Genomic DNA, 26,084 nt, shown 5'->3' with positions numbered 1-26,084 from the left:
AGGTGGTGTGTCCTATAGGAATACCACTGTTAACACTGAGGAGGTGTGTCCTAGTAGGAAGACCACTGTTAACACTGAGGTGGTGTGTCCCAGTAGGGAGACCACTGTTAACACTGAGGTGGTGTGTCCTAGTAGAAAGACCACTGTTAGCACTGAGGTGGTGTGTCCTATAGGAAGACCACTGTTAACACTGAGGTGGTGTGTCCTATAGGAAGACCACTGTTAACACTGAGGTGGTGTGTCCTATAGGAAGACCACTGTTAACACTGAGGAGGTGTGTCCTATAGGAAGACCACTGTTAACACTGAGGAGGTGTGTCCTATAGGAAGACCACTGTTAGCACTGAGGTGGTGTGTCCTATAGGAAGACCACTGTTAGCACTGAGGTTGTGTGTCCTATAGGAAGACCACTGTTAACACTGAGGTGGTGTGTCCTAGTAGGAAGACCACTGTTAGCACTGAGGTGGTGTGTCCTATAGGAAGACCACTGTTAACACTGAGGAGGTGTGTCCTATAGGAAGACCACTGTTAGCACTGAGGTGGTGTGTCCTAGCAGGAAGACCACTGTTAACACTGAGGAGGTGTGTCCTATAGGAAGACCACGGTTAGCACTGAGGAGGTGTGTCCTAGCAGGAAGACCACTGTTAACACTGAGGAGGTGTGTCCCAGTAGGAAGACCACTGTTAGCACTGAGGTGGTGTGTCCTAGCAGGAAGACCACTGTTAACACTGAGGAGGTGTGTCCCAGTAGGAAGACCACTGTTAACACTGAGGTGGTGTGTCCTATAGGAAGACCACTGTTAGCACTGAGGTTGTGTGTCCCAGTAGGAAGACCACTGTTAGCACTGAGGTGGTGTGTCCTAGTAGGAAGACCACTGTTAACACTGAGGTGGTGTGTCCTATAGGAAGACCACTGTTAACACTGAGGAGGTGTGTCCTAGTAGGAAGACCACTGTTGACACTGAGGTGGTGTGTCCTAGTAGGAAGACCACTGTTAACACTGAGGTGGTGTGTCCCAGTAGGAAGACCACTGTTAGCACTGAGGTGGTGTGTTCTAGTAGGAAGACCACTGTTAACACTGAGGTGGTGTGTCCTATAGGAAGACCACTGTTAACACTGAGGTGGTGTGTCCTAGTAGGAAGACCACTGTTAACACTGAGGTGGTGTGTCCTAGAAGGAAGACCACTGTTAACACTGAGGTGGTGTGTCCTAGAAGGAAGACCACTGTTAGCACTGAGGTGGTGTGTCCTAGTAGGAAGACCACTGTTAGCACTGAGGTTGTGTGTCCTATAGGAAGACCACTGTTAACACTGAGGAGGTGTGTCCTAGAAGGAAGACCACTGTTAGCACTGAGGTGGTGTGTCCTAGAAGGAAGACCACTGTTAGCACTGAGGTTGTGTGTCCTATAGGAAGACCACTGTTAACACTGAGGTGGTGTGTCCTAGTAGGAAGACCACTGTTAACACTAAGGAGGTGTGTCCTATAGGAAGACCACTGTTAACACTGAGGTGGTGTGTCCTAGTAGGAAGACCACTGTTAACACTAAGGAGGTGTGTCCTATAGGAAGACCACTGTTAACACTGAGGTGGTGTGTCCTATAGGAAGACCACTGTTAACACTGAGGTGGTGTGTCCTAGTAGGAAGACCACTGTTAACACTGAGGTGGTGTGTCCTAGTAGGAAGACCACTGTTAACACTGAGGTGGTGTGTCCTATAGGAAGACCACTGTTAACACTGAGGTGGTGTGTCCTATTGGAAGACCACTGTTAACACTGAGGTGGTGTGTCCTATAGGAAGACCACTGTTAACACTGAGGTGGTGTGTCCTAGTAGGAAGACCACTGTTAACACTGAGGAGGTGTGTCCTATAGGAAGACCACTGTTAGCACTGAGGTGGTGTGTCCTAGTAGGAAGACCACTGTTAGCACTGAGGTGGTGTGTCCTAGTAGGAAGACCACTGTTAACACTGAGGAGGTGTGTCCTATAGGAAGACCAATGTTAACACTGAGGTGGTGTGTCCTAGTAGGAAGACCACTGTTAACACTGAGGAGGTGTGTCCTATAGGAAGACCACTGTTAGCACTGAGGTTGTGTGTCCTATAGGAAGACCACTGTTAACACTGAGGTGGTGTGGTGTGCTTTAGTAGGAAGACCACTGTTAACACTGAGGAGGTGTGTCCTATAGGAAGACCACTGTTAACACTGAGGTGGTGTGTCCTATAGGAAGACCACTGTTAACACTGAGGTGGTGTGTCCTAGTAGGAAGACCACTGTTAGCACTGAGGTTGTGTGTCCTATAGGAAGACCACTGTTAGCACTGAGGTTGTGTGTCCTATAGGAAGACCACTGTTAACACTGAGGTGGTGTGTCCTATAGGAAGACCACTGTTAACACTGAGGTGGTGTGTCCTAGTAGGAAGACCACTGTTAGCACTGAGGTGGTGTGTCCTATAGGAAGACCACTGTTAACACTGAGGTGGTGTGTCCTAGTAGGAAGGCCACTGTTAACACTGAGGTGGTGTGTCCTATAGGAATACCACTGTTAACACTGAGGAGGTGTGTCCTAGTAGGAAGACCACTGTTAACACTGAGGTGGTGTGTCCCAGTAGGGAGACCACTGTTAACACTGAGGTGGTGTGTCCTAGTAGAAAGACCACTGTTAGCACTGAGGTGGTGTGTCCTATAGGAAGACCACTGTTAACACTGAGGTGGTGTGTCCTATAGGAAGACCACTGTTAACACTGAGGTGGTGTGTCCTATAGGAAGACCACTGTTAACACTGAGGAGGTGTGTCCTATAGGAAGACCACTGTTAACACTGAGGAGGTGTGTCCTATAGGAAGACCACTGTTAGCACTGAGGTGGTGTGTCCTATAGGAAGACCACTGTTAGCACTGAGGTTGTGTGTCCTATAGGAAGACCACTGTTAACACTGAGGTGGTGTGTCCTAGTAGGAAGACCACTGTTAGCACTGAGGTGGTGTGTCCTATAGGAAGACCACTGTTAACACTGAGGAGGTGTGTCCTAGAAGGAAGACCACTGTTAACACTGAGGAGGTGTGTCCTATAGGAAGACCACTGTTAGCACTGAGGTGGTGTGTCCTATAGGAAGACCACTGTTAGCACTGAGGTTGTGTGTCCTATAGGAAGACCACTGTTAACACTGAGGTGGTGTGTCCTAGTAGGAAGACCACTGTTAGCACTGAGGTGGTGTGTCCTATAGGAAGACCACTGTTAACACTGAGGTGGTGTGTCCTATAGGAAGACCACTGTTAACACTGAGGAGGTGTGTCCTATAGGAAGACCACTGTTAGCACTGAGGTTGTGTGTCCTATAGGAAGACCACTGTTAACACTGAGGTGGTGTGTCCCAGTAGGAAGACCACTGAGGTGGTGTGTCCTATAGGAAGACCACTGTTAACACTGAGGTTGTGTGTCCTATAGGAAGACCACTGTTAACACTGAGGTGGTGTGTCCTAGTAGGAAGACCACTGTTAACACTGAGGAGGTGTGTCCTATAGGAAGACCACTGTTAGCACTGAGGTGGTGTGTCCTAGCAGGAAGACCACTGTTAACACTGAGGAGGTGTGTCCTATAGGAAGACCACGGTTAGCACTGAGGAGGTGTGTCCTAGCAGGAAGACCACTGTTAACACTGAGGAGGTGTGTCCCAGTAGGAAGACCACTGTTAGCACTGAGGTGGTGTGTCCTAGCAGGAAGACCACTGTTAACACTGAGGAGGTGTGTCCCAGTAGGAAGACCACTGTTAACACTGAGGTGGTGTGTCCTATAGGAAGACCACTGTTAGCACTGAGGTTGTGTGTCCCAGTAGGAAGACCACTGTTAGCACTGAGGTGGTGTGTCCTAGTAGGAAGACCACTGTTAACACTGAGGTGGTGTGTCCTATAGGAAGACCACTGTTAACACTGAGGAGGTGTGTCCTAGTAGGAAGACCACTGTTGACACTGAGGTGGTGTGTCCTAGTAGGAAGACCACTGTTAACACTGAGGTGGTGTGTCCCAGTAGGAAGACCACTGTTAGCACTGAGGTGGTGTGTTCTAGTAGGAAGACCACTGTTAACACTGAGGTGGTGTGTCCTATAGGAAGACCACTGTTAACACTGAGGTGGTGTGTCCTAGTAGGAAGACCACTGTTAACACTGAGGTGGTGTGTCCTAGAAGGAAGACCACTGTTAACACTGAGGTGGTGTGTCCTAGAAGGAAGACCACTGTTAGCACTGAGGTGGTGTGTCCTAGTAGGAAGACCACTGTTAGCACTGAGGTTGTGTGTCCTATAGGAAGACCACTGTTAACACTGAGGAGGTGTGTCCTAGAAGGAAGACCACTGTTAGCACTGAGGTGGTGTGTCCTAGAAGGAAGACCACTGTTAGCACTGAGGTTGTGTGTCCTATAGGAAGACCACTGTTAACACTGAGGAGGTGTGTCCTAGTAGGAAGACCACTGTTAACACTGAGGTGGTGTGTCCTAGAAGGAAGACCACTGTTAACACTGAGGTGGTGTGTCCTATTGGAAGACCACTGTTAACACTGAGGTGGTGTGTCCTATAGGAAGACCACTGTTAACACTGAGGAGGTGTGTCCTAGAAGGAAGACCACTGTTAGCACTGAGGTGGTGTGTCCTAGAAGGAAGACCACTGTTAACACTGAGGTGGTGTGTCCTATAGGAAGACCACTGTTAACACTGAGGAGGTGTGTCCTAGTAGGAAGACCACTGTTAACACTGAGGTGGTGTGTCCTAGAAGGAAGACCACTGTTAACACTGAGGTGGTGTGTCCTATTGGAAGACCACTGTTAACACTGAGGTGGTGTGTCCTATAGGAAGACCACTGTTAACACTGAGGTGGTGTGTCCTAGTAGGAAGACCACTGTTAACACTGAGGAGGTGTGTCCTATAGGAAGACCACTGTTAGCACTGAGGTGGTGTGTCCTAGTAGGAAGACCAATGTTAACACTGAGGTGGTGTGTCCTATAGGACGACCCCCTCTCACAGTAACTACCTACCCCTCTCACAGTTGACTCCAGAGTAGCCCTCAACACAGGAACACTGGTATTTGTCAGGTCCCGTGTTGCTGCAGGTTCCCCCGTTCAGACAGGGCTGTTTGGTCCCACAGAAGTTCAGATCTGAGAGAGGGGGAGGAGAGAGTGGGGGAGGAGAGAGAGAGAGGGGAGGAGAGAGTGGGGGAGGAGAGAGTGGGGGAGGAGAGAGGGGAGGAGAGAGAGAGGGGAGGAAAGAGTGTGGGAGGAGAGAGAGAGAGAAAAGGGGAGGAGGGAGTGGGGGAGGAGAGAGTGGGGGAGGAGAGAGAGAGGGGAGGAGAGAGTGGGGGGAGGAGAGAGAGAGGGAGGAGAGAGTGGGGGGAGGAGAGAGAGAGGGAGGAGAGAGTGGGGGGAGGAGAGAGAGAGAGAGGGGAGGAGAGAGTGGGGGAGGAGAGAGAGAGGGGAGGAGAGAGTGGGGGAGGAGAGAGAGAGGGGAGGAGAGAGTGGGGGGAGGAGAGAGAGAGGGGAGGACAGAGTGGGGGAGGAGAGAGAGAGGGAGGAGAGAGTGGGGGGAGCACAGAGTGGGGGAGGAGAGAGAGAGGGTGGAGAGAGTGGGGGGAGGAGAGAGTGGGGGGAGGATAGAGTGGGGGGAGGACAGAGTGGGGGGAGGACAGAGTGGGGGGAGGACAGAGTGGGGGATGAGAGAGTGGGGGGAGGAGAGTGTGGGGGAGGAGAGAGTGGGGGGAGGAGAGAGTGGGGGATGAGAGAGTGGGGGGAGGAGAGAGTGGGGGAGGAGAGAGTGGGGGGAGGACAGAGTGGGGGGAGGACAGAGTGGGGGAGGACAGAGAGAGGGATGGATGGAGAAAGACAGAGGAAAAGAGAAGGACTTAGAGATAGCACTGGTGGAAAAAGCAGCACACTTATCTTCAGTTGAAACCATGGTGGCACTATGGGTAATGGTGGCACTATGAGTAATGGTTGCACTATGAGTAATGATGGCACTATGAGTAATGATGGCACTATGAGTAATGGTTGCACTATGAGTAATGGTGGCACAATGAGTAATAGTGCCATTATGAGTAATGGTGGCACTATGAGTAATGGTGCCATTATGAGTAATGGTGGCATTATGTAATGGTGACACTATGAGTAATGGTGGCATTATGAGTAATGGTTGCACTATGAGTAATGGTTGCACTGTGAGTAATGGTGGCACTATGAGTAATGGTGACACTATGAGTAATGGTGACACTATGAGTAATGGTGGCACTATGAGTAATGGTGACACTATGCGTAATGGTGGCATTATGAGTAATGGTGGCATTATGAGCAATGGTGGCACTATGAGTAATGGTGACACTGAGTAACTATGAGTAATGGGGGAACTATGAGTAATGGTGGCACTATGATTAATGGTGTCACTATGAGTAATGGCGGCACTATGAGTAATGGTGCCATTATGAGTAATGGTGGCACTATGAGCAATGGTGCCATTATGAGTAACGGTGGCACTATGAGTAAAGGTGGCACTATGAGTAACGGTGGCACTATGAGTAAAGGTGGCACTATGAGTAACGGTGGCACTATGAGTAAAGGTGGCACTATGAGTAAAGGTGGCACTATGAGTAAAGGTGGCACTATGAGTAAAGGTGGCACTATGAGTAAAGGTGGCACTATGAGTAAAGGTGGCACTATGAGTAAAGGTGGCACTATGAGTAAAGGTGGCACTATGAGTAATGGTTGCACTATGAGTAAAGGTGGCACTACGAGTAACGGTGACAAGTGAAGTATTTAAGAGAATAGTTTCATTCCAACTGTACTGTAGAGAGAAAAGTGTTACTCAGTAAAACAACATTTGACAAAAGAAACATGGGAGAAAACATTGGAGGGACACTATAAAACAGGCCGGCTATGTCTGAGGAAGGGAGGTGTATGAACAAGAGACAGCAGAGAAATAAAGTGTACCTTTGTCACAGAGATGTCCTCCCCAGTTGGTATCACACAGACACTGCCATGGTTCAACACAGGTCCCATAGATACAGCCAGGGTGAGGATTACACTGGTCACAGTACTGCCCCTGCCAGCCATACAGACACCTGGAAAACACACACACACACACCAATGGTGTCACTAGGCCTTGGGGATTGAGCCCTAAACCTTTAGATCAGGTGTCCAACTCATTCCACAGAGGGCTGGGAGTGGGGCTTTTCGCACCACCCTTATACTTGATTGATTATTTAAAAGGTCACTAATTAGTAAAGAACCTCCCTCACCTGGTTGTCTAGGTCTTAATTAAAGGAAAAACCAAAAACCTGCAGACGCTAGGCCCTCCGTGGAATGATTTTGACACCTCTTCTTTAGATGGTTTTCAGTCTCACAGGAGTTTCCATCATCATCATTATTCTGGACTGTGGACCTAGATTCATCTTTCAAACACCCATGTGGGTTAGTATTCTCCTAAAAACCAATGAGTAGACGGGAGAGGCAGGACTTGGCCAATCTAAAATAAAACCAAGTTCGTTTTACACATGAGAGCAGTTTGGAATTAAATGATTTAATAACGTGTGTGGGACATAAAAAGAGAAAGAGCGAGGGAGTGAAGGAGAAAACGAGGGTCAAAGTGCACACGAAAGAGCGCTTCGGTACTGTGGGGTTCTTTAATCAGTTTGTCTCAGACAGGTCGGAGCCTGTTGAGTTGTATGTAGGTTTTTGGCAATACACTGTAGATGTACAGTATGTGCTCTAGAGTCCAGATAGATAGATCTCTCAACGTTCTAATCTCTCAACGTTCTGATCTCTCAACGTTCTAATCTCTCAACGTTCTAATCTCTCAACGTTCTAATCTCTCAACGTTCTAATCTCTCAACGTTCTGATCTCTCAACGTTCTAATCTCTCAACGTTCTAATCTCTCAACGTTCTAATCTCTCAACGTTCTAATCTCTCAACGTCCTGATCTCTCAACGTTCTGATCTCTCAACGTTCTAATCTCTCAACGTTCTAATCTCTCAACGTTCTGATCTCTCAACGTTCTAATCTCTCATCGTTCTGATCTCTCAACGTCCTGATCTCTCAACGTTCTGATCTCTCAACGTTCTAATCTCTCAACGTTCTAATCTCTCAACGTTCTGATCTCTCAACGTTCTAATCTCTCATCGTTCTGATCTCTCAACGTTCTGATCTCTCAATGTTCTGATCTCTCAATGTTCATCTCAAAGTGCACCAAATTATTTATTTATTTTCCCCCAGGGGAAGGAAAGCCTACAGGCTTTGGGCTAAGCCCCCAATATCTTCAAATCTTAGAATCTCTGGTCTGATGAAACCAAGATTCAACTCTTTGGCCTGAATGCCAAGTGTCACGTCTGGATGAAACCTGGCACCAAACCTACGGTGAAGCATGGTGGTGGCAGCATCATGCTGTGGGGATGTTTTTTAGTGGCAGGGACTGGGAGACTAGTCAGGATCGAGGCAAAAATGAACGGAGCAAAGTACAGAGAGATCCTTGATGAAAACCTGCCCCAGAGTTCTCAGGACCTCAGACTGCGGGTTCACCGTCCAACAGGACAATGACCCTAAGCACACAGGGCAGCAGTTATCCTAGTGGTTAGAGCGTTGGACTTGTAACCGAAAGGTTGCGAGATCAAATTCCCGAGCTGACAAGTGGCTTCAGGATATCATTGAGTGGCCCAGACTCATGAAGCTGGTTGATAGAATGCCAAGAATGTGCCATGCTGTCATCAAGGCAAAGGGTGGCTACTTTGAAGAATCTCAAATACAAAATATATTTAGATTTGTTTAACACTTTTTTTGATTACTACATGATTCCATAAGTGTTATTTCATAGTAATGGTGTCTTCATTATTTCTAATGGTTTGTAAATGAGATTTTTCTGTTTTATTTTTAATAAATTAAAAACCTGTTTTTGCTTTGTCATCATTGGGTTTTGTGTGTAAATTGATGAGAATTTGTTTGAGAATAAGGCTGTAATGTAACAAAATGTGAAAAAAGTCTAGGGGTCTGAATACTTTCCCAAGGCACTCTACACACACACATTTAGCAATGATGTTTGTGTCAGAGAATTTTCAACAATGCGTGGGAAACACACAGAAGTATTTAGTGTGAACCAACACAAAACCAAAATTACAGCTGGTTCCCAAGGGGACCGTTAGCAAGGCTAAAATTAGCATTATGTGGACAGACTGTCTCTCCGTCTGTCCTCACGACACAGACATGGTTTGGCAGTAGTAAGACTACCCTTCTGTGGTAGGACCATCACTCTGCCTGCTCATCCTGTACACTACGCCGATGTCGTTGTTCTTAGCAATAGATAGTACATCATAGAGCAGGGCTCGTCAACCCTGTTCCTGGAGAGATACCCTCCTGGAGGTTTTAACTCCAACCCTGTTCCTGGAGAGATACCCTCCTGGAGGTTTTAACTCCAACCCTATTCCTGGAGAGATACCCTCCTGTAGGTTTTAACTCCAACCCTGTTCCTGGAGAGAAACCCTCCTGTAGGTTTTAACTCCAACCCCGTTCCTGGAGAGATACCCTCCTGTAGGTTTTAACTCCAACCCTGTTCCTGGAGAGATACCTCCTGTAGGTTTTAACTCCAACCCTGTTCCTGGAGAGAGACGCTCCTGGAGGTTTTAACTCCAACCCTGTTCCTGGAGAGATACCCTCCTGTAGGTTTTAACTCCAACCCTGTTCCTGGAGAGATACCCTCCTGTAGGTTTTAACTCCAACCCTGTTCCTGGAGAGATACCCTCCTGTAGGTTTTAACTCCAACCCTGTTCCTGGAGAGATACCCTCCTGTCGGTTTTAACTCCAACCCTGTTCCAGGAGAGAAACCCTCCTGTAGGTTTTAACTCCAACCATGTTCCTGGAGAGATACCCTCCTGGAGGTTTTCACTCCAACCCTAATCTAACACACCTGATTCTAATAATTACCTGGTTGATAAACTGGAGAGAAAACTCACAGGAGGGCAGTTCTCCAGGAAGAGGGTTGGAGAGCCCGATCATAGATGAATACCAGACATAAATGATATATAGACAGCACACAATGAACCAAAAAAGGGGCAAAGTGCCTTGATTTTCATCAGTAACAACAAACATAGGCACAGACACAAAAATACGCACATATGATAACATACGCACTACACACACACGGATTTTGTGTTGTAGATATGTGGTAATACAGTAGTGGCAATACAGTAGTGGCATGAGGGCACACAGTTAATCTGTTGTGAAGTCTGTTGTATTTAAAATTGTAGAACTGCCTTAATTTTGCCGGACCCCAGGAAGAGTAGCTGCTGGGATCCATAATAAATACAAATCACTGTTCATAATGGCAGTAGCTGTAATTTCCAATACATCACTGTTCATAATGGCAGTAGCTGTAATCTCCAATACATCACTGTTCGTAATGGCAGTAGCTGTAATCTCCAATACATCACTGTTCATAATGGCATTAGCTGTAATCTCCAATACATCACTGTTCATAATGGCAGTAGCTGTAATCTCCAATACATCACTGTTCATAATGGCAGTAGCTGTAATCTCCAATACATCACTGTTCAAAATGGCAGTAGCTGTAATCTCCAATACATCACTGTTCGTAATGGCAGTAGCTGTAATCTCCAATACATCACTGTTCATAATGGCAGTAGCTGTAATCTCAAATACATCACTGTTCATAATGGCAGTAGCTGTAATCTCCAATACATTACTATAATAAATCATAAATAATAAACCCCAGGAAGAGTAGCTGCTGGGATCCATAATAAATACAAATCAATGTTCATAATGACAGTAGCTGTAATCTCCAATACATCACTGTTCATAATGGCAGTAGCTGTAATCTCCAATACATCACTGTCCGTAATGGCAGTAGCTGTAATCTCCAAGACATCACTGTTCATAATGGCAGTAGCTGTAATCTCCAATACATCACTGTTCATAATGGCAGTAGCTGTAATCTCCAATACATCACTGTTCATAATGGCAGTAGCTGTAATCTCCAATACATCACTGTTCGTAATGGCAGTAGCTGTAATCTCCAATACATCACTGTTCGTAATGGCAGTAGCTGTAATCTCCAATACATCACTGTTCATAATGGCAGTAGCTGTAATCTCCAATACATCACTGTTCATAATGGCAGTAGCTGTAATCTCCAATACATCACTGTTCATAATGGCAGTAGCTGTAATCTCCAATACATCACTGTTCATAATGGCAGTAGATGTAATCTCCAATACATCACTGTTCGTAATGGCAGTAGCTGTAATCTCCAATAAATAATAAACCCCAGGAAGAGTAGCTGCTGCCTTGGCAGGAACTAATGGGGATCCATAATAAACCCCAGGAAGAGTAGCTGCTGCCTTGGCAGGAACTAATGGGGATCAATAATAAACCCCAGGAAGAGTTGCTGCTGCCTTGACAGGAACTAATGGGGGTCCATATTAAACCACAGGAATAGTAGCTGCTGCCTTGACAAGAACTAATGGGGGTCCATAATAAACCCCAGGAAGAGTAGCTGCTGCCTTGGCAGGAACTAATGGGGATCCATAATAACCCCCAGGAAGAGTAGCTGCTGCCTTGGCAGGAACTAATGGGGATCCATAATAAACCCCAGGAAGAGTAGCTGCTGCCTTGGCAGGAACTAATGGGGATCCATAATAAACCCCAGGAAGAGTTGCTGCTGCCTTGACAGGAACTAATGGGGGTCCATATTAAACCACAGGAATAGTAGCTGCTGCCTTGACAAGAACTAATGGGGGTCCATAATAAACCCCAGGAAGAGTAGCTGCTGCCTTGGCAGGAACTAATGGGGATCCATAATAACCCCCAGGAAGAGTAGCTGCTGCCTTGGCAGGAACTAATGGGGATCCATAATAAACCCCAGGAAGAGTAGCTGCTGCCTTGGCAGGAACTAATGGGGATCCATAATAAACCCCAGGAAGAGTTGCTGCTGCCTTGACAGGAACTAATGGGGGTCCATATTAAACCACAGGAAGAGTAGCTGCTGCCTTGACAGGAACTAATGGGGGTCCATATTAAACCACAGGAAGAGTAGCTGCTGCCTTGACAGGAACTAATGGGGGTCCATAATAACCCCCAGGAAGAGTAGCTGCTGCCTTGGCAGGAACTAATGGGGATCCATAATAAACCCCAGGTAGAGTAGCTGCTGCCTTGGCAGGAACTAATGGGGATCCATAATAAACCCCAGGAAGAGTAGCTGCTGCCTTGTCAGGAACTAATGGGGATCCATAATAAACCCCAGGAAGAGTAGCTGCTGCCTTGTCAGGAACTAATGGGGATCCATAATAAACCCCAGGAAGAGTAGCTGCTGCCTTGTCAGGAACTAATGGGGATCCATAATAAACCCCAGGAAGAGTAGCTGCTGCCTTGTCAGGAACTAATGGGGATCCATAATAAACCCCAGGAAGAGTAGCTGCTGCCTTGGCAGGAACTAATGGGGATCCATAATAAACCCCAGGAAGAGTAGCTGCTGCCTTGGCAGGAACTAATGGGGATCCATAATAAACCCCAGGAAGAGTTGCTGCTGCCTTGACAGGAACTAATGGGGATCCATAATAAACCCCAGGAAGAGGAGCTGCTGCCTTGGCAGGAACTAATGGGGATCCATAATAAACCCAATACTATGAAGATTTGTTCTAATGTTATAGAAGGGAGGGCCAGAACAGTACAGAACATACTAACAGGCTCGGGTCGGATGCGGGCAACAGATTGTCACTATCACAGGAAGGCGGTTGTGGATGGTTATTGGTAATTGCGGGCGGGTGAACAAACATCTGACCCGAGCACCACTAACACACACAACCCACGAGGGACGAGCGAGTCGGGAGATGTGATTAGCGGAGAGAGAAACAGACTGTAAAAATAAAGATGGTGGTTAAGTCAACCTCTCTCTGTGATTAAAGAAGCTATTCACATCATGTATCTACTCTAGGACAACAAAAAGAGGATCCACAGTGGGACCACAGCCCTTCTGTTAAACAAGGCCCTCAGGCCTTCCAGCCAAATTGTTAACAAGGCCCTCAGTCCTTCCAGCCAAACTGTTAACAAGGCCCTCAGTCCTTCCAGCCAAACTGTTAACAAGGCCCTCAGTCCTTCCAGCCAAACTGTAGACAAGGCCCTCAGTCCTTCCAGCAAAACTGTTAACAAGGCCCTCAATTCCTTCCAGCAAAACTGTTAACAAGGCCCTCAGTCCTTCCAGCCAAACTGTTAACAAGGCCCTCAGTCCTTCCAGCCAAACTGTTAACAAGGCCCTCAGTCCTTCCAGCCAAACTGTTAACAAGGCCCTCAGTCCTTCCAGCCAAACTACTACACACGGCCCTCAGTCCTTCCAGCCAAACTGTTAACAAGGCCCTCAGTCCTTCCAGCCAAACTACTACACACGGCCGTCAGTCCTTCCAGCCAAACTACTACACACGGCCCTCAGTCCTTCCAGCCAAACTAATACACACGGCCCTCAGTCCTTCCAGCCAAACTACTACACACTGCCCTCAGTCCTTCCAGCCAAACTACTACACACGGCCCTCAGTCCTTCCAGCCAAACTACTACACACGGCCCTCAGTCCTTCCAGCCAAACTACTATACACGGCCCTCAGTCCTTCCAGCAAAACTGTTAACAAGGCCCTCAGTCCTTCCAGCCAAACTACTACACACGGCCCTCAGTCCTTCCAGCCAAACTACTACACACGGCCCTCAGTCCTTCCAGCCAAACTACTACACACGGCCCTCAGTCCTTCCAGCCAAACTACTACACACGGCCCTCAGTCCTTCCAGCCAAACTACTACACACGGCCCTCAGTCCTTCCAGCAAAACTGTTAACAAGGCCCTCAGTCCTTCCAGCCAAACTACTACACACGGCCCTCAGTCCTTCCAGCCAAACTACTACACACGGCTAATATTTTTGATTTGGACTCAGTTACACTTTCAGTACTGTCCCCGTCATTTCTCAGCAGTTTAACAATCAAATGTAACACTGGCCTCTGCTCTGCTCGCTGCCCATTTCTGTTGAAAAACATCCTCTCGCCAAACTGCAGAGGGACAGGACTGTGCTTCTGAAAGAGTCCATGTCCAATGCCAGAGGATACCAAGTCTGGTCTTTAGCCTAACCTAAATGATGAGTCTGGTTTTGGCTGTAGCTTACATTGTTTTCACTGTACAGTATCATTCATCCATAGAGCAGGGCACATCAATAGATCAGATAACGTTGATGAAAGTGTCACTCCTCAATATCACAACATTTGGCAAACAAAATTGAAGGGAAACAACATTGAGGATGACTCAATGAGAATTGTGAAATGTAAAGAAGGCCACAGCATGATTTCAACCCCAGGGGTTCCCAACAGATGCTGCTGGCCTGCCTGACAGCAGGGCTTGTAGCCAACAAAGGAAAGCACCTGCCTACAGCCATTCAGCTGGAAAGCACTAGACACTATGTTTGTGTCTGTGTTCCTGCCTGCTGTGTGCGGCAGTCATGCATTTCCCTATGGTGGGAAAGTAGCTCTTTGAGTAAATAAGAGCGCTTGCTGCAGTTTGCCTAGGCTAGTTATCTGGCTGGCAGAGTCCATCTAAACAACCTGGTGAGGTCACAACATAGACCTCTGTTAGAGGTCTGCACCCGTCTCCACTCTAAAGCCTTGGTTTGGACTGGCCGTGGTGGGCTGGATGGCCCTGGTGGGCAGGCCCTGGTGGGCTGTCTGGCCGGCCCTGGTGGGCTGTCTGGCCGGCCCTGGTGGGCTGTCTGGCCGGCCAGACATATATATACATATATATTTCACCCTCACCACGCTGTAACTAACATTACGCCATACTCTTGCCAATGTCAGTTAGCTTGTTATGCTAGCAAAGACTTGTCTATCTTAATTCCTACCTTGTTTGCCATGGCATATAGCTCTAGCTCGCTAGGTTAGCTTTCAATAATGTACCAATATGAATAGCAAAAACCTCTTGCTAGCTAACATTAGCATGCTAGCTGTCATTCAAGGGCTGACTGATCTCATAACAGTTTTCTTGCAAAAACAAAATGGTTTGATTGAGCTAAAGTGTCTGTCTACTGCAGTTCATGTGCTAGATAACTGCAACAAACCCAGATGAGCTAAACATGTCAGAATTCAGCCGTGGTCAGCTTGTGGTTGCATAGTAAGTGTCAGCAGATCAAATTCTAAACGGTCTAGAATCACTTGTAAAAACTAAGCTGGTCCGGGTTTCCTCTGTCCAAGCTCCAATTTGGTACACTTTCTACAGGGCCTTCAGAAAGCATTCACACCCTTTGACTTTTTCTACATTTTGTTGTTGTTACAGCTTCAATTTAAAATGGATTAAATTGAGATGTTGTGTCACTGGCCTACAAACAATACCCCATAATCTCAAAGTGGAATTAGGTTTTTAGGAAAACAATTTAAAATAAAAAAATGAAATGGCTGAAATGTTGAGTCAGTCTGCTTTCCAGCAGACACAGAGACAAATTCACCTTTCAGCAGGACAATAACCTAAAACACGGCCAAATATACACTGCCGTTGCTTACCAAGAAGACAGTGAATGTTCCTGAGTGGCCGAGTTACAGTTTGGACTTAAATCAGCTTGATAAATCTATGGCGAGACTTGAAAATGGCTATCTAGCTATGATCAACAACCACCTTGGCAGAGCATGAGGAATTAATAAAGAATAAAAATGGGCAGATATTATCCAGGTGTTCAAAGCCATTAGACTGAGCCAGAAAGACAGCTGTATTCACTGCCAACGGTGATTCTAACATGTATTGACTCAGGGGTGTGAATACTTATGTAAATGAGATATTTCTGTATTTTATTTTCAATACATTTACAAAAATGTCTAAAAACATATTTTCACTTTGTCGTTATGGGGTATTGTGTGTACATGGGTGAGAAAAAAATATATTGAACCAGTTTTGAATTCAGGCTGTTACCACAACATGTGGAATGAGTCAAGGTGAAGGAAGGCAGATTAAACCATGGTGGAAACCCCCCCCAAGGCAATGTTTACACCAATCCTCTGCTTTAAAAGCAATGATGGGGAGTGTACATGTGCATAAATATAGCCACACCTAGCTAGGCACAACAACAAAGGCCAAGACAGTTGGGCCTGGAGCTGTTACAAGGGAAAGCCACACCAAGGCCGTGTTCCAAATGACACCCTAATTCCCTAAACAGTGCACGACTTCTGAGCAGGGCTCATAGGGTGCAATTTGGGACTCCCTAATGGTAAAATGACATGAACACTAGCGTGCTTCTGTGGTGCAGGGAATCTCAGCCCCCCAGAGTTGACTTATATATAACTCCAGCATCCAACAGCAGCCATACCTTCTCCATCCAACAGCAGCCATACCTTCTCCATCCAACAGCAGCCATACCTTCTCCATCCAACAGCAGCCATACCTTCTCCATCCAACAGCAGCCATACATTCTCCATCAGCTGGAGGCTTTTGTACATTGTCTGAACTTTCGGTTTTTCATGCAAAAGCTCGGCTGACTAAGATCCTGTTTTTTTTTTACATATGGCACATAAAGTTGAGATGTGCTTCTCCTGTATCTCACAGCTTTGTTTGTGTCTCTGGGTCTCAGACTGGCTTAGTTTGGTTTACTGTTCTGTTTTGGCCACATGTCAAAGTCAAGCGTTCCTGGGAAGATCACGTTTGATCTTCTATTCAGTCGCCTTGTTTTTTTCACGCTCTGACGTTACTAGTTTTCCTCTGCATGTTTTGGTGTGCATCCCAAAGGGCACACTGTTCTCTACATAGTGCACTACTTTAGCCAGATCCCAATAGGTCCTAGACTAAAGTAGTGCACTATATAGGGAATGGGGTTCCATTTGAGAGGCATCCTGTCATCTCTAATGGCTAAGTGGGACTGAGGTACACAACGCCCTTCTGATAACCATCTCAGCTTGGCTCTAACCCTTCTCCTTGCCTCATCAAACCAAATGTTAATGGTCACATACACGTGTTTAGCAGATGTTATTGGTCACATATTTATCAGATGTTATTGGTCACATACACGTGTTTATCAGATGTTATTGGTCACATATTTATCAGATGTTATTGGTCACATACACGTGTTTATCAGATGTTATTGGTCACATATTTATCAGATGTTATTGGTCACATATTTATCAGATGTTATTGGTCACATATTTATCAGATGTTATTGGTCACATACACGTGTTTAGCAGATGTTATTGGTCACATACACATATTTATCAGATGTTATTGGTCACATACACGTGTTTAGCAGATGGTATTGCAGGTGTAGCAAAATGCTTGTGTTTCTAGCTCCGACAGTGGAGTAATATCTAACAATTTCACTTCATACACCCAATACACATCTAAGTAAAGGAATGCAATTAAGAATATATAAATATGTGGACGAGCAATGTCAGAGCGGCATAGACTAAGATACAGTAGAATATAATACGGTATGTACATATGGGATGAGTAATGTCAGAGCGGTATAGACTAAGATACAGTAGAATATAATACAGTATGTACATATGGGATGAGTAATGTCAGAGCGGTATAGACTAAGATACAGTAGAATATAATACGGTATGTACATATGGGATGAGTAATGTCAGAGCGGTATAGACTAAGATACAGTAGAATATAATACGGTATGTACATATGGGATGAGTAATGTCAGAGCGGTATAGACTAAGATACAGTAGAATATAATACAGTATGTACATATGGGATGAGTAATGTCAGAGCGGTATAGACTAAGATACAGTAGAATATAATACGGTATGTACATATGGGATGAGTAATGTCAGAGCGGTATAGACTAAGATACAGTAGAATATAATACGGTATGTACATATGGGATGAGTAATGTCAGAGCGGTATAGACTAAGATACAGTAGAATATAATACGGTATGTACATATGGGATGAGTAATGTCAGAGCGGTATAGACTAAGATACAGTAGAATATAATACGGTATGTACATATGGGATGAGTAATGTCAGAGCGGTATAGACTAAGATACAGTAGAATATAATACGGTATGTACATATGGGATGAGTAATGTCAGAGCGGTATAGACTAAGATACAGTAGAATATAATACGGTATGTACATATGGGATGAGTAATGTCAGAGCGGTATAGACTAAGATACAGTAGAATATAATACGGTATGTACATATGGGATGAGTAATGTCAGAGCGGTATAGACTAAGATACAGTAGAATAGAATACAGTATGTACATATGGGATGAGTAATGCAAGATACGTAAACACTATTAGTGAGTGGTCCATTTATTAAAGTGGACAGTGATTTCAAGTCTATCTATATAGGGCAGCAGCCTCTAAAGTGCAGGGTTGAGAAACCAGGTGGTAGCTGGCTAGTGGGGGCTGTTTAACAGTCTGATGGTCTTGAGATAAACAGCTTCTATCAGTCTCTCGGTCCCAGCTTTGATGCACCAGTACTGACCTCGCCTTCTGGATGATAGCGGGGTGAACAGGCAGTGGCTCGGGTGGATAATGTCCTTGATGATGTTTTTGGAATTCCTGTGACATCAGGTGCTGCAGGTGTCCTGGAGGGCAGGTAGTTTGCCCCCAGTGATGCGTTGGGCAGACTGCACCACCTTCTGGAGAGCCCTGGGGTTGCGGGCGGAGCAGTTGCCGTACCAAGCGGTGATACAGCCCGACAGGATGCTCTTGATGGTGCATCTGTAAAAGTGTGTGAGGGTTATAGGTGACAAGCCAAATCTCTTCAGCCTCCTGAGGTTGAAGAGAAGCTGTTGCGCCTTCTTCACCACACTGTCTGTGTGAGTTAACCATTTCAGTTTGTCAGTAACATGTACGCCGAGGAACTTGAAGCTTTCCACCTTCTCCACTGCGGTCCCATCGATGTGGATGGGGGGGTGCTCCCTCGGCTGTTTCCTGAAGTCCACGATCATCTTTGTTTTGTTGATGTTGAGTGAGAGGTTATTTTCCTGACACCACACTCCCAGAGCCCTTAGCTCCTCCCTGTAGGCTTGTCATTGTTGGTAATCAAGTCTACTACTGTTGTGTCATCTGCAAACTTGATGATTGAGTTGGAGGCGTGCTTGGCCACATTCACACATTAATGAACAGGGTGTACAGGAGGGGGCTGAGTACGCACCCTTGTGGGGCCATAGTGTTGAGGATCAGCGAAGTGGAGGTGTTTCATACCTTCACCATCTGGGGGCGGCCCATCAGGAAGTACAGCACCCAGTCGCACAGGGCAGGGTTCAGTCCCGGGGCCTCGAGCTAAATGATGAGCTTGGAGGGTACTATGGTGTTGAATGTTGAGCTATAGTCAATCAACAGCACTCTTACATATGTATTCCTCTTGTCCACATGGGATATGGCAGTGTGATCGTGATTGCATCGTCTGTGGACATATTGGGGCGGTAAACAAATTGAAGTGGGTCTAGGTGGTGACAGGTAAGGTGGAGGTGGTATGATCCTTGACTAGGGCCTTTATAGGCATCCCGGAAGTTGGTTGAGTATTTTGGTAGTGCGAGTACTACAGTCAATATATTCATAGAACTTCGGCATTCTTTTTCTCAAATTCTTCACGGAGAGATACTTAATTCCTGTCTGCGCGATGACCTGAGAATCCAGCTGGCTGGATGGATTTGGAGCGTATATCTCGAGAGATGCATGTTTCCGTGAAGCAGAGTAGGTTACAATCCCTAATATCTCTCTGGAAAGAGATCCACACTCTCGTCAACTATCCAGAGACTGAACATTAACAAGTAATATTCTCGGAAGCGGTGGGTGGTGTGCACACCTCCTAAATCGGACTAGAAGACCACTCCAAGTACCTCTCCTTCGCCGCCATTGTTTTGGGCCGGCTGCTGGAATCAGTTCAATTGCCCCGGGGGAACAAAGGATCTGCTTCGGGAAAGTCGTATTCCTGGTCGTACTGCTGGTGAGTTAAGGCCGCTCTGATATCCAATAGTTCTTCCTGGCTGTATGCAATAACACAAAAATGTTTCTGGCCGAACAATCTTAGAAATGAGACATAAAAAAACAAAATACTGCCAAGTTTCCTAAGAACAAGAAGCGAGGCAGCCCTCTCTGTCAACGCCATTGTCTGAAGTTATAAACAACAACATGAAACCCCTAACCCTCTCCCTCAGGCTGTATCATAAACAACAACATGAAACCACTACCCCTCTCCCTCAGGCTGTATCATAAACAACAACATGAAACCACTACCCCTCTCCCTCAGGCTGTATCATAAACAACATGAAACCACTACCCCTCTCCCTCAGGCTGTATCATAAACAACAACATGAAACCACTACCCCTATCCCTCAGGCTGTATCATAAACAACAACATGAAACCACTACCCCTCTCCCTCAGGCTGTATCATAAACAACAACATGAAACCACTACCCCTCTCCCTCAGGCTGTATCATAAACATGAAACCATTACCCCTCTCCCTCAGGCTGTATCATAAACAACAACATGAAACCACTACCCCTCTCCCTCAGGCAGTATCATAAACATGAAACCACTACCCCTCTCCCTCAGGCTGTATCATAAACAACAACATGAAACCACTGCCCCTCTCCCTCAGGCTGTATCATAAACAACATGAAACCACTACCCCTCTCCCTCAGGCTGTATCATAAACAACAACATGAAACCACTACCCCTATATCTCAGGCTGTATCATAAACAACATGAAACCACTACCTCTCTCCCTCAGGCTGTATCATAAACAACATGAAACCACTACCCCTATATCTCAGGCTGTATCATAAACAACAACATGAAACCACTACCCCTATATCTCAGGCTGTATCATAAACAACATGAAACCACTACCCCTATATCTCAGGCTGTATCATAAACAACATGAAACCACTACCCCTCTCCCTCAGGCTGTATCATAAACAACAACATGAAACCACTACCCCTCTCCCTCAGGCTGTATCATAAACAACAACATGAAACCACTAACCCCTCTCCCTCAGAATGTATCATAAACAACAACATGAAACCACTACCCCTCTCCCTCAGGCTGTATCATAAACAACAACATGAAACCACTAGCTAAACAAACACACCACTTTAACACACATCCAAGACTAAATAACATACATGATCCATCTGACTAATAAGGACTGTTCTATTACAGAACCTGCGACTAATTCCAACACAGCTTGCTGGTTGGCTGGTCAGCTGGCTGGCATTGATCCCAATAGACAACCTCATACAGACAAGCTCCAAGCCGAGGCTCCTTCAGACTCATTTTGGAATTGCTCAGAATTCCATCTCTGTTACATTCCGTACTGTAATGGTCTATTAGGCAAAAAGTGGAACTGCACACAATCCCTTGGCCGGCACACAGACAGAACCATGAACAGACAGAGGGACTAGGGTTGGGTTAAATTCAGACCACCCCCATCCGTCCCTCCCTCCCTCCCTCTCCTCCATCCCTCCATCAGAGGGACTAGGGTTGGGTTAAATTCAGACCACCCCCATCCGTCCCTCCCTCCCTCTCCTCCATCCCTCCATCAGAGGGACTAAGGTTGGGTTAAATTCAGACCACCCCCATCCGTCCCTCCCTCCCTCTCCTCCATCCCTCCATCAGAGGGACTAGGGTTGGGTTAAATTCAGACCACCCCCATCCGTCCCTCCCTCCCTCCCTCCCTCTCCTCCATCAGAGGGACTAGGGTTGGGTTAAATTCAGACCACCCCCATCCGTCCCTCCCTCCCTCTCCCCCATCCCTCCATCCGTCCCAATAATCCATCCATCCCTCCCTCTCCCTCCATCCGTCCCAATCATCCGCCCTTCCCTTCCTCCCTCCCTCTCCCCCATCCCTCCATCCGTCCTTCCCTCCCTCCCTCTCCCCCATCCCTCAATCCGTCCCAATCATCCGTCCTTCCTTCCCTCCCTCCCTCTCCCCCATCCCTCCATCCGTCCCAATCATCCGTCCCCCGATCCCTGAGCCCTTACTATCACCCCTACACCCATAACCCCTAGAAAGCTAGAACATAGCTCCACTTATAGCCAGCTAGAACCCAGCTCCACTTATAGCCAGCTAGAACACAGCTCCACTTATAGCCAGCTAGAACACAGCTCCACTTATAGCCAGCTAGAACACAGCTCCACTTATAGCCAGCTAGAACACAGCTCCACTTATAGCCAGCTAGAACACAGCTCCACGTATAGCCAGCTAGAACACAGCTCCACATATAGCCAGCTAGAACACGGCTCCACTTATAGCCAGCTAGAACACAGCTCCACTTATAGCTAGCTAAAACACAGCTCCACTTATAGCCAGCTAGAACACAGCTCCACTCCCTCAGACCCTATAGCCAGCTAGAACACAGCTCCACTCCCTCAGACACTATAGCCAGCTAGAACACAGCTCCACTCCCTCAGACCCTATAGCCAGCTACAACACAGCTCCACTCCCTCAGACCCTATAGCCAGCTAGAACACAGCTCCACTCCCTCAGACCCTATAGCCAGCTACAACACAGCTCCACTCCCTCAGACCATATAGCCAGCTACAACACAGCTCCACTCCCTCAGACCCTATAGTCAGATACAACACAGCTCCACTTATAGCCAGCTAGAACACAGCTCCACTCCCTCAGACCCTATAGCCAGCTAGAACACAGCTCCACTCACTCAGACCCTATAGCCAGCTAGAACACAGCTCCACTCCCTCAGACCCTATAGCCAGCTACAACACAGCTCTACTCCCTCAGACCCTATAGCCAGCTAGAACACAGCTCCACTCCCTCAGACCCTATAGCCAGCTACAACACAGCTCCACTCCCTCAGACCCTATAGTCAGATACAACACAGCTCCACTCCCTCAGACCCTATAGCCAGCTAGAACACAGCTCCACTCCCTCAGACCCTATAGCCAGCTACAACACAGCTCCACTCCCTCAGACACTATAGCCAGCTAGAACACAGCTCCACTCCCTCAGACCCTATAGCCAGCTAGAACACAGCTCCACTCCCTCAGACCTTATAGCCAGCTAGAGCACAGCTCCACTCCCTCAGACCCTATAGCCAGCTACAACACAGCTCCACTCCCTCAGACCATATAGCCAGCTAGAACACAGCTCCACTCCCTCAGACCCTCTAGCCAGCTAGAACACAGCTTCACTCCCTCAGACCCTATAGTCAGCTAGGACACAGCTCCACTCCCTCAGACCCTATAGCCAGCTAGAGCACAGCTCCACTCCCTCAGACCCTATAGTCAGATAGAACACAGCTCCATTCCCTCAGACCCTATAGCCAGCTAGAACACAGCTCCACTCCCTCAGACCCTATAGTCAGCTAGGACACAGCTCCACTCCCTCAGACCCTATAGCCAGCTAGAACACAGCTCCACTCCCTCAGACCCTATAGCCAGCTAGAACACAGCTCCACTCCCTCAGACCCTATAGTCAGATAGAACACAGCTCCACTCCCTCAGACCCTATAGCCAGCTAGAACACAGCTCCACTCCCTCAGACCCTATAGTCAGCTAGGACACAGCTCCACTCCCATACCAGGGACCTGGGGATTAAGCTGCATAGCACATGATAAAATGCTGTTTGTCAAGTAATGAATCATAAATATCATGGCAGACATTGAAAATGAGAAGCAGATTCCAGTTATTCCTGGAGAGAAAGGAGGGGAGGAAAGAGTCACTTACTTGCAGTCATCTGGCTCTTTGCAGTGTCCATGTTCTGTACTGCAGCCCTGCCGACAGATAGCTGGAGGAGAGAGAGGTAGGGAAGGAGGGGTGGAGGAGGAGGGAAGGAGGGGTGGAGGAGAGAGAGGGAGGGAAGGAGGGGTGGAGGAGGAAGGAGAGGGAGGGAAGGAGTGGTGGAGTGATGGAAGGAGGGGTGGAGGAGGAGGGAGAGGGAAGGAAGGAGGGGTGGAGGAGGAGGGAGAGGGAGAGGGGAAGGAGTGGTGGAGTGATAGAGGGAGGAGGAGGGAGAGGGAGGAGGAAGAGGAGGAGGAGGAGGGAGAGGGAGGGAGGGAAGGAGGGGTGGAGGACGAGGGAGAGGGAGGGAAGGAGTGGTGGAGTGATAGAGGGAGGAGGAGGGAGAGGGAGGAGGAGGAGGAGGGAGAGGGAGGGAGGGAAGGAGGGATAAAGGGATGAGGAGGGAGAGTTGGAGAAGGGAAGGAAGGTGTTGGAGGGGTGGAGGATGTGGCGTGGGGGTAAGGGACAGGAAGAAAGCCTAAATTAGCACAAACGTCAGTAAATACCTGTTGGCAGTATTAAGTGACGTTTGTTGACAGTTCGGCACCTAATGTCTATTGACATTTGACACACGCAAGTACAAAAGGGAGGAAGTTAATCAGCGACCTGAACATCCATCCATAGCCTTGTATTCCCCTTTCTCCAACATTGAAATAATCCGTACCATCATCATTCTATAGCCTCCAGGCACACAGACAAACTGTCCATGTTAATCTTCCTCTCTCCGTCTCTCTCCCAGCTTACATGTGTTTTATCCATTTAACCAGAAGAAGACCCTTTTAGGTTACAACTTTCCAGGAAGGGATCACAAGAAGGAAGCAGGAAGTAGTCCGTGTTTACATACGTGTGTTACATTCTAGTCCAGACCAGCCCTCCAGACAGGTCTTATTCCCGTTGTAGTCGCAGGTGTAGTGCCCGAAGAACTCGTCTCGGGGTCGGCAAAACTTGTTGCATCCGAAGCCATAGTAGTGCTCGTCACAGCTGACCCGGATCTGATAGTCAAACTGACCAATAGGACCGTTGTGGCTGAGCTTCTGCCACTGATGGCTGGGGTTGATCATCCCAGAGTGGGATGCCTTCTCAATCACCTGACCATCACCACCTAATGGGTCATAGATATACAATCAGTTAGAATATATAGTTAACAGGTTACTATCCTTACGAGAAAGACAGAATCACTGTTAAAAAGACTGTTAAATGCATGTCTGAGCATGTAGAGTACCCCAGTATGAGTCATAATACCCATAAAATAATACCCAGAAAATACCCCATTATACCTAGAAAATAATACCCATAAAATAATACCTATAATACCCATAATACCTAGAAAATAATACCCATTATACCTATAAAATAATACCCATAAAATAATACCCAGTATACCTATAAAATAATGCCCAGAAAATAATAACCATAATACCCATAATACCCATAAAATAATACCCATTATACCCATAATACCCATAAAATTTTACCCATTATACCTATAAAATAATACCCATAAAATAATACCCATAACATCCCCATAATACCTAGAAAATAATACCCATTATACCTATAAAATAATACCCATAAAATAATACCCATAATACCCATAAAATAATACCCATTATACCTATAAAATAATACCCATAAAATAATACCCATTATACCTATAAAATAATGCCCAGAAAAGAATACCCAGAATTACCAGATAAGAATACCCATAAAACACTCATAATACCTAGAAAATAAAACCCATAAAGATTACCCATAATACCCATAAAATAATACCCATTATACCTATAAAATAATAATACCCAGATAATCCCACCCACTCAACCTATGACCATAGACCACCCTCTCAGCCCATCCCACCTATCACTATAGACCACCCTCTCAGCCCATCCCACCTATCACTATAGACCACCCTCTCAGCCCATCCCACCTATCACCATAGACCACCCTCTCAGCCCATCCCACCTATGACCATAGACCACCCTCTCAGCCCATCCCACCTATCACCATAGACCACCCTCTCAGCCCATCCCACCTATGACCATAGACCACCCTCTCAGCCCATCCCACCTATGACCATAGACCACCCTCTCAGCCCATCCCACCTATGACCATAGACCACCCTCTCAGCCCATCCCACCTATGACCATAGACCACCCTCTCAGCCCATCCCACCTATGACCATAGACCACCCTCTCAGCCCATCCCACCTATGACCATAGACCACCCTCTCAGCCCATCCCACCTATCACCATAGACCACCCTCTCAGCCCATCCCACCTATCACCATAGACCACCCTCTCAGCCCATCCCACCTATCACCATAGACCACCCTCTCAGCCCATCCCACCT

At 46.8% G+C, this 26,084-nt stretch overlaps 1 protein-coding gene across 1 annotated transcript in view; it reads right to left on the bottom strand.

Moving 5' to 3' along the window:
- Window positions 1–24,837, bottom strand: part of LOC139403954 (protein jagged-1b-like) — a gene marked incomplete at its 5' end in the record, with an annotated part of 93,382 nt that extends 68,545 nt beyond the window's left edge. The window contains 4 exons of the mRNA XM_071147166.1: window positions 5,012–5,131; window positions 6,950–7,080; window positions 23,682–23,742; window positions 24,580–24,837. Of these exons, the coding sequence (XP_071003267.1) occupies window positions 5,012–5,131; window positions 6,950–7,080; window positions 23,682–23,742; window positions 24,580–24,837 (570 nt within the window). The remainder of the gene's footprint in view (window positions 1–5,011; window positions 5,132–6,949; window positions 7,081–23,681; window positions 23,743–24,579) is intronic.
- Window positions 24,838–26,084: the final 1,247 nt, after the last annotated feature.

The sequence above is a fragment of the Oncorhynchus clarkii genome, unplaced genomic scaffold (genome assembly GCF_045791955.1).
Source record: "Oncorhynchus clarkii lewisi isolate Uvic-CL-2024 unplaced genomic scaffold, UVic_Ocla_1.0 unplaced_contig_1850_pilon_pilon, whole genome shotgun sequence".
Taxonomy (NCBI): Eukaryota; Metazoa; Chordata; class Actinopteri; order Salmoniformes; family Salmonidae; genus Oncorhynchus; species Oncorhynchus clarkii.
This window is presented reverse-complemented; position numbering and strand designations above follow the sequence as displayed.